Consider the following 8,975-nt stretch of genomic DNA (forward strand, 5'->3'; position numbering starts at 1 on the left):
AAAACGCTGGAGAGAAACTCCAGGAAAATTATCTAATCACTTCAGAAAATCTATTACTACTTTGATTGAATTTGGCTTTAGTAAGAGACATTATCCATAGATGAATATCAAAATCCAGCTCAAAAGTTGCTTGCCAAGAACATTTTGGCTGCCAGAAGTTTTCACCAGGGATTTGAAAACCAAGTGCCTGTTTATGTGCAAATGGTGCTGGCAACAAATATTGAGAATAACTACAGGCTTGCATCAGCCTTGGGGACCAACTGTGCCAGAGGATGATGCTGACCACAGCCTGGTATATACCCCTGAGAACGTGTGTTTCTCGAGGCTGGCTCTCCCCTGAAGAATGCATCCTTGCTACCATCTCAGGGTCCTTTATGAACCACAAATTACCTATATTATGCAGAGATAGTTGGTGTTTTTCTACAAATCTCTGTCACCCAATTAATGATTTGGGATTTGAAACTATCAAGCAGGATGGAAGTGAATTTTTGACTAGGCAGCCTTTTTGATTTCAGCACCTTAAGGATTTTTCCTAAGTAAGAATTATCTGTAAGCAAAAGTTCTTCTGTAGCTCATAATATAGGAATCCCGTCTATAATTTGAGCTGTTGAGCAAATTAGTAAGAGAATAAGCCAGATATGTCATTTTCCATGTAGGAGATTCTGTTATCCTTGGTTAACCTTTTCATGTGTGGCTGCGTCTTGGGAAACAAAGACTCTGCACAATGCCATGTCCTAAGTGCTTTTCACTGCTTTGTCTTTGGTAAGCTCAGAAAGTTGTCTCTAATGTAAGTACGTAGGAATAGAAGGAATATTTTTGTGAATACATTTCTAAAGAAATCTAACGTTCTCGGTCACATATGTTAATATAATCTAATGTGTAAGAATATCTATGATTTAAGAAGCTCTTTCTTAGGACATCTATTATAGTGTTTGAACATTTTCATTTCAAATGTGGTACTGATCAACTGATATCTAAAAACATAAACCCAGAGATTAAGGAGCCACAGTTTTGTGCATGTTCCATGTTAAAGCAGACATAAAGCAAAAAATTTCAAATCTATCTTTTGCTTATAGTGTGGAAGTTACTAAATTGTTTAACAAATACAAGCCCTCTTTAAGAGGTATACATGGAATTTATGACTTGCACAACTTTAGGAAATGTGTGGTATTGTCCCGTAAAGCTGAATATTGTCAACTTATGAATTTCATTCCTACACGTATTTTTAAAAATGCCATATATTTATTTCTCTAGTAGTCAATATTCATCAACAGAATAATGGACAAATATTTTCTGAAATATTCACTCAAGGGTATAAGTTATAATACTGAAGATGATTATATAGTTACATGTAATAACAGATACAATACTTATTTAATTATGAATGAAATATTAAATTTCTAAAAGGTTATATTCAGTTTAATAATCACTGAAGAAGATAATATTAAAATATCTGTAATATAGGTAACTGATTTTTAAGAAGTAATGTAATTATACATTAAAAATCAGCATCTTTTAGATTGAGGAAAGGAACAAGATAGGAAAAGACTTAATTGTTCATAACATATTAGTTTACAGGATTGTTTTTTATTTTCAAAATAGTATTGTTTAGACTTAGAAAATCTAATAATATACAATAAAATGAAATAGCTTGAAAAAGGTGAATCCGCATTTTATTTTATAGTAGGAAGTGACTTTTTGTGCCCACCTGGTGTGTCTGCTTCCTTTTGTATCATATCTTCATTCTATCAATCACAATTTTTAATCGGGCTTCATCCTTGCACTATTACAGGAGGAGGCTACGCTATCCCTCTTCTCAGGAGATCTATTATTGTTGAAAAAAAGACTTTCCCCAGTAACACAAAAATATGAATTTCCCTTTCATTTGTGATGAGATCCTCTCCTAATTCTTAGTCTTAGTCTTGACGTGATATTTTCTGATTGACTAAGTGAAACTCATAGTCTTCTCATTGGAGCATGATACTTTCAAAGCTCAGACACTAAATATTTACACGTTGTGGGTTCTTCGAGGAAATTCAGCATTCAGTTACTCATGGAGAAACGCATTTGTGTTAGTTGTGATCTTCCAAGACCCCAGGAAACAACTCTTCAGCCAACACTTGAAAGACTGGATGTATCCGCAAAAGATTTGGGTACTTTCCAGTAAAGTACCAGACTGTTCTCCCATGATTTAACTAACAACACCTTCCTTCATGTGAGTATTGCATTCCTTGCATCACCTAAAACATCACTCTGTATTTTGGGAACAACCTAATGTTTCCAGTATCTCACTCGATATCTCCCAGAGCTGCTCACTGTTCTGTATGAGTTGTATGAAGGGAATCTTAGGAGAGTATTTGTTGTGTTCCAGTATTGGATCTCAATTTCATTGTTACCTTTGAAATTAATATGTGCAGTGCAGTTTCGATACACTCAGAAGAGAATCTTACCTCATTTACTATTTCAATAAGTAATTCTATTTTCCTGAAAACATAGTTTTAGCATGTTAATCAAATTGTATTCCAGTTTGGTCTCATTTCCTTTGTTCATGTCTCACTAAATGGTTGTCAATTGAATACTGCACATTATCATTTGTACAGACATTTTATTATACATTTGGTGTGTAAAGACTAAAAAAGCCGTGGCAGTTTATAGAGATTGCTAAGAATTTGAGGACTTAAATGAATAGGTTTTAACCTGTTTTCTAGTCCTTATGTTAATAATCCTTGTTAAAATCAGCCAGATATTGAGGACTTCAGGATTTGCTTATGAGTGTTTAAGACATGGGTTCTCATGGGGTTCATCCCTGCACTCTGTGCTGAGATTATGATTTTGTGATTTCTGTGTGTCCAAAGATCCAGCATTCAATCAGGATTTCTGTGCATTGTCCTCGAGGCACTGCAGGGCAGGGCATCTCTGAAATGACAAAGCATCCACACAGTGCGTCGTGGGCTCACTTCTCCAATCTCAGTTTCTTTGAGTGACCCTCTCCCAATCTTGTGATTTAAAACATTAGTTATACTTAATGGTTTCCAATCAGTTTTGGAGTTTTAATCTGAAGGCACTACTTTCTCAAATATTCAGCTGTTTGCAGCACAGTTTCTGTTGCACATCCTACTACTGCCTGAATTCCGACATCCCGTTCATGCCTTACTATTAATTCTATGCTTCTGAACCTGAGATATTTCTACTTAACCATTGACAGTGTCTTCGGCATAATCATTTTCAAAACTGCCTGATTTTCAATTTAGGCTAAAGAAAATATGTGGAAAAAGGAGAAAAAAACAGAATACGACCGTCACTATTATAGATTTCAGTATTGAACTTGCAAAACATGTATTTTCTTTAGAGCTGTTTAACCTCTATGAATTCAAATTTCTCTTCCATGGTGTTATTTTTGAATTTGCCTCATGAAATAAATATTAATGTACATTTACCAAGGCCAGAAACTTACCCAATATAGACCAAATATATCTTATAAAATGTATACACTTAGTATTTGTTGATGTAAAAATATTCCAATAAGTTCTAGACCTTAAATTTCTTTTCAGCAACATGAATCAGTAAAACAAATGACTTTCAAAAGTCATGAGATTTGGTATTTGCTTTCCGTACGTATTAATTCACAGACCACATCATACTTAAATCAAGGAATTTTTGGAAGATTTTGAAACTCTGGTTTCCAAATGCTACACTGTGTCCTCTGGTTTACACTTGCAAACAGATTTTATCTGCATTGCAGGAACTAGAAAAGCATGAGTCCTAGCAGAGGGAGTGGCCACTTCCAGCATTGGGTGGGATCAGAGTTATACCTTTTTGAGTGGTTTCTTCTTTTACTGATGCTACAGATATTTTAAAGTACTCAGTTATTTTTGCTGCTTTTTGTCTCCTCAAAAATCCATAAGGACTACACTTGGTACATTTATGTGCCTGAGGTAACAACAATCTGTATATCCAGCCCTGTGTCTGTGTAGTTACTGTGTATGGAGAGAGTTATTCTGATAGGCAAGTAGACAAGACCAATGTGAAATTCATTATAAACACATGCAGGTGTTTCTCATTATCAGACTAAGGGAAACTTTGGGAAATAACACTTTTTAAGGTTGAAAATTAACACTGGAATGTAGAATTATCCATCCTACAGAGAAGTTGCTTTCCAAAGTGTACGCAGACATGTTACTAATTTGTAGTCCGGTATCTGGTAAGTGATGAATTAATTTTGCTTTTTGAGCTCAGAGTCATTACTCCAAATTGATGTATACAATTTTTCCTGTAATTCATATGTATTTCATTCCTAATTCTCATGAGAAGAGTGCCAAAAATAATAGCTCAACGTTTTAGGGTGCACCATTGATATAAAATAGAGTGAGATATTAATATTAAGATAAAAGCTATCTTTTGTTGTCAGCAAGAACCAGGTATAGGAAATTCAGCACTTGTGGGCCGAGAACAATCCAATCCTTGTGCTAACACCGTCAGGAACTAGATGAATGTAGAAGAGTTCCCACATGGATTGCGTCATGATACTGAAAATATATGTGCTCATTAAGAGCCATAGGTATTTGAAATTTAAGCAAGACTATGTCTGATTAATAACTAAAGAAGGCGTTAGTAAAGAATAATCATTCTGCTGAGTTTTCTGGGGGCGCAGTGTTTCATTCTCCACGTGAAAGTTCGTCTTGAATCCATGTACTTACATGATATGAATGGTGATGGCATTCTCATCTCCAACAAAATTAAACAAAAAAGGGGGATATAAATGGAGGACAATTCTGTACTGAAAAAATATATATCTGTGTATACAAAATTATCGGTATAGATATGCAACTACTTTCTCTTAGTTCAATGGGAAGAAAGTTTTGAACTAATCATACTCAGACAAGAGATCATGTCTGCATCTTGTACTGTGAATAACTACTACAAAGACAACAATATGCAAAGCATTAATTATTGTAACCATCCTGCTTACCTGTTTTGAAACTGTCTCAATGCTACTTATTTCTCAATAAAATTAATATTTTGAAAATTAGAATATTTTATATCACACCATAGAACTGTCACTTCTCACCTTTCTTATATCCTAGTATAAAGCATATACTTTTAATTCATCTGATATTTAGATTGGAAAGATGAATATTTTTGAGAGCATGTTCAACCTGAAAATTTAGAAATTAAATATGTAATATAAAAGATATAACTATATTATTTTAATTAATAATAATTCATATAATTGCTAATATTTTCAGGATTAAAGAAATTATGATATATTGTCCTATCTTCAAAATATTTTGGAAAAAATCTTTCCTTTTCCCAGTATTTGTCCCTATCTAACTTTCTTAAACTTATCATCTTGTCTACCTTATCATTGCATCATGCTATGTTATATGTTTAGTAAGATGTAAAAAGTGAAAAAAATATGAAAATTCAGACAGTTAAGGCAATTACATATACACAGAGAAGGATAACACTGAATTTTATGATTACCTCTGGTCCTCAGAAAGGCAAATATTTAACAGATAGCAGGAATCATGAAATGAGCTGCAATTCAAGGAGCTAAAGGGAATTGTTTGCAGCAGCTATTTAGCATGGGCTTGAATAGGGAGGATATGAAATACTTTGGAAAGACTGTTTACTTTTGTGAAGAGAAGGCTAAACTCTGTATAGAAATAAAGTGAGTGTAGGGAATATGTGAGAGAGTAGACACACCTAATGGATCTGAAGTTGAGGGCACATTCTTCAGGAATGTCCTGAAGGAGGGCTGCTTCTCTCTCTGGCATCTCGAGTACAACCCAGAAGCATAGACCAAGGAATCTGAAGTTCTTTGTATTCCTAAATCTCATTTCAGTTCCTATTTTAATTGGGATGTTTGTGGCAAAAACTAATCGCTGTCATCCTGGGGAACTGACACACACGTGCATGCCATCTGCGTCATTTCTACTTCAAATTCCCCTCCCATCACCCTCTATCCCAGAATCATTTCTCATATCTACAATATCAGCCTCTCTGTTTCCAATACTGTATCTTTTACTTGCTCTTTAAATCATTTACACTTTGAGGTTTTACTTGTAGGATAAACCACACAGTATTTAATGTTTTTTGATTAATTTTACTTAGGATTATGGTCTCAATGTCTACCCATTTTCCTACAAATGACTGAAATAAATCCTTCTTCATAATGAAGTGTACTGTGCTGTCATACAGAGCAAATTTTCTTTATTCATTCGCCTGCTGATGGACCTGCAGGTCAAATCCATATTTATTATTAGTTGTGCTTCTATAAGCACACGCATGTGGAGGTTCTCTGTAATTTGATGTCTTTAAATCTTTTGGAAAGATAAACAGAAGAGATAGAACAGTGTTGAATGGAATTTCCATTTTCATGTTTTGGAGGACTCTCCATCCCAATCGCCATAGTGATTTTATTAGTTTCCATTGCAGTCAACAAAACAGAGGGTCTACACAATCCCTACAGCCTTGCCAGCATTTGTTATTTTGGGACTTGAGGACAGATACTTTGTAGGTGTCAAATGGGATCTCTGTGGTGTTTTGATCTGCATTTCTCTGATGGAGAAAGATGCACATTTTATGTACTTATTGGCCATTTGTAAATTGAGAACTGTTTATCAATTTCTTTTTCTTAATTTGTAAAACTCATTAATTTATTTATTTGGTACAGGGTCTTTTTATACAGCTCAGACTCACATCTATCATCCTGTTGCAGCCTCCCCAGCACTGGGATCACAGGTGTGTACCACCACACCACGTTTTGGTGACTTTCATAGCATGCCCAGGGTTCCAGAGCCACTATGTCATGCAGTACTGGGAATCTAAGCCCAGTCCGCGAGCTTCTAAGGTGGGCAGTGAGACTACTGATCTATCTCCACAACCCCAGAATTTATCCATTTCCATTTCCCAGGTTTGATAAGGACTTTAATGGAGGATAATTTTTTTAGTTCCTTTTATATTCTAGATATTAATCCTTGGGGGAGTAGTTGGCATTATTTTTTTACATTTATGTAAGTGATCTTTCCATTCTGGTGCTAATTTATCTATGCATGAGATTTTTTATTCAATCTTATCCTGTTAGAGTTCAGATTATTTTTTATTAGTTGATGTCTGTGACATCTAATGAAAACATTCATTGTAGGCAATTGATAAAGAGCATATATATTGCATATTAAGCATTCTGTCCCTTCTTCTTATATCAGTTAATCCTTAAAAGACAGATGATAAGAAATGGGAAATCACATTTTCTAAATAATGACATGGACACATTTATTTTCCAAATATGTATTTGAGTGTTGATGGTGTGTGTACCAAATGTGTATGTACATTGATTTGGTGCTTATGTAACAAAGCAATAAAATATATATTAAATGTTCAGTGATATATATTTATGAATATGAAATGTAGTTAATGCTGGAATAGCTCCATACATTTATTTCAAATATTGGCAAAATTATTTAGACTCTCTCAGAGTTAAGAAGCTCTTGTGCTTGAAAAGCACTAAAGGGGAGAATCATGATCATAGCGTATATGAAGTCCACAATAACACAAAGAAATGATGAATAAAGCTGAGGAACAAAAACTGGGATAAAAAGCTGGCAAGCTGGCACATGCCTGTAATCTCAGTGCTGGGAAGTCTGAGACAAAAGGATCAATACGTGTCTAAACAACATAACAAGACATTATATCAAAAAACTAATGGGGCCGGGGAGACGACTCAGTGAAATAAGCGCTTCCCTGGCAAGTGCAAGGGCCTGAGTTCAATCCCCGGTTCCGCCAAAACAAACAAACAAAGAAAAAACAAACAAAACAAACCACAAAAAATTAACTAAATAACTAACAAACTAAGTAAAACTATTTTAAAGACCCGTGGTAACATTAAAATTTAACAAAATATTATACCTGATAAATTACTTAATTTCCCGGGATCAGTCCAAGAATTCTCAGAGGAGCATAAAAGTTAGTTTTTTTTCCTTCTCTCTTTTTTTTTATTTCCTGGCTGATAACCCATTTCCCTTCTCCTCCTTCAAGAAACCATGCACCTGAACAATAACGTGACTTACTTTATTCTGCTCGGATTGACACAAGATCCTGTCTGGAAGAAAATAGTTTTCGTCATCTTTTTGCTTTTCTACCTGGGGACATTGTGGGGTAATTTGCTAATTATTACAACCATCAGGACCAGTCGTGCACTTGGGAGTCCAATGTACTTCTTCCTTTTCTATTTATCCCTGTCTGATACTTGCTTCTCTACTTCTATAGCCCCTAGAACGATTGTGGACTCTCTTTTTAAAAAGACCACTATTACTTTCAGTGAATGTCTGATTCAAGTCTTCACATTCCATTTCTTTGGCTGCCTGGAGATCTTCATCCTGATCCTCATGGCTGTGGACCGCTATGTGGCCATCTGTAAGCCCATGTACTACACAACTATCATGAACCGCAGGGTCTATGGCAAGTTGGTGGCTCTGGCCTGGGTGGGATCTTGTGTGCACTCTTTAGTTCAGGTTTTTCTGGCCTTGAGTCTGCCTTTCTGTGGCCCCAATGTAATTGATCACTATTTCTGTGACTTAGAGCCTCTGTTGGAACTTGCCTGTGCAGACACCTATGTGGTCAACCTGCTGTTGGTGTCCAACAGTGGGGCTATTTGTACAGTGAGTTTTGTCCTGCTGATGTGCTCCTATGTCGTCATCCTGCATTCTCTCAGGAACCACAGTGCTGAGGGCAGAAAAAAAGCCCTGTCCACCTGTGTCTCCCACATCACTGTGGTTGTCCTGTTCTTTGTACCTGGTATATTTATTTACACACGCCCTGCCACCACCTTCCCCATGGACAAGATGATAGCTGTGTTTTACACATTTGGGACACCTTTGCTCAACCCTCTGATTTACACACTGAGGAATGCAGAAGTGAAAACTGCCATGAGGAGGTTGTGGAGCAAGAAACAAATCTCAAAAGACATGAAATGA

The 8,975-nt window shown here is 35.7% G+C and overlaps 1 protein-coding gene across 1 annotated transcript; it reads left to right on the top strand.

Moving 5' to 3' along the window:
* Positions 1-8,042: 8,042 nt before the first annotated feature.
* On the top strand, positions 8,043-8,975 carry LOC101568282 (olfactory receptor 4C16-like). Its single transcript, XM_004648645.1, has one exon. It carries the CDS (start codon positions 8,043-8,045, stop codon positions 8,973-8,975), a length of 933 nt encoding a protein of 310 aa, XP_004648702.1.

Source organism: Octodon degus, unplaced genomic scaffold (assembly GCF_000260255.1).
Source record: "Octodon degus isolate 3935 unplaced genomic scaffold, OctDeg1.0 scaffold00510, whole genome shotgun sequence".
Lineage (NCBI taxonomy): Eukaryota > Metazoa > Chordata > Mammalia > Rodentia > Octodontidae > Octodon > Octodon degus.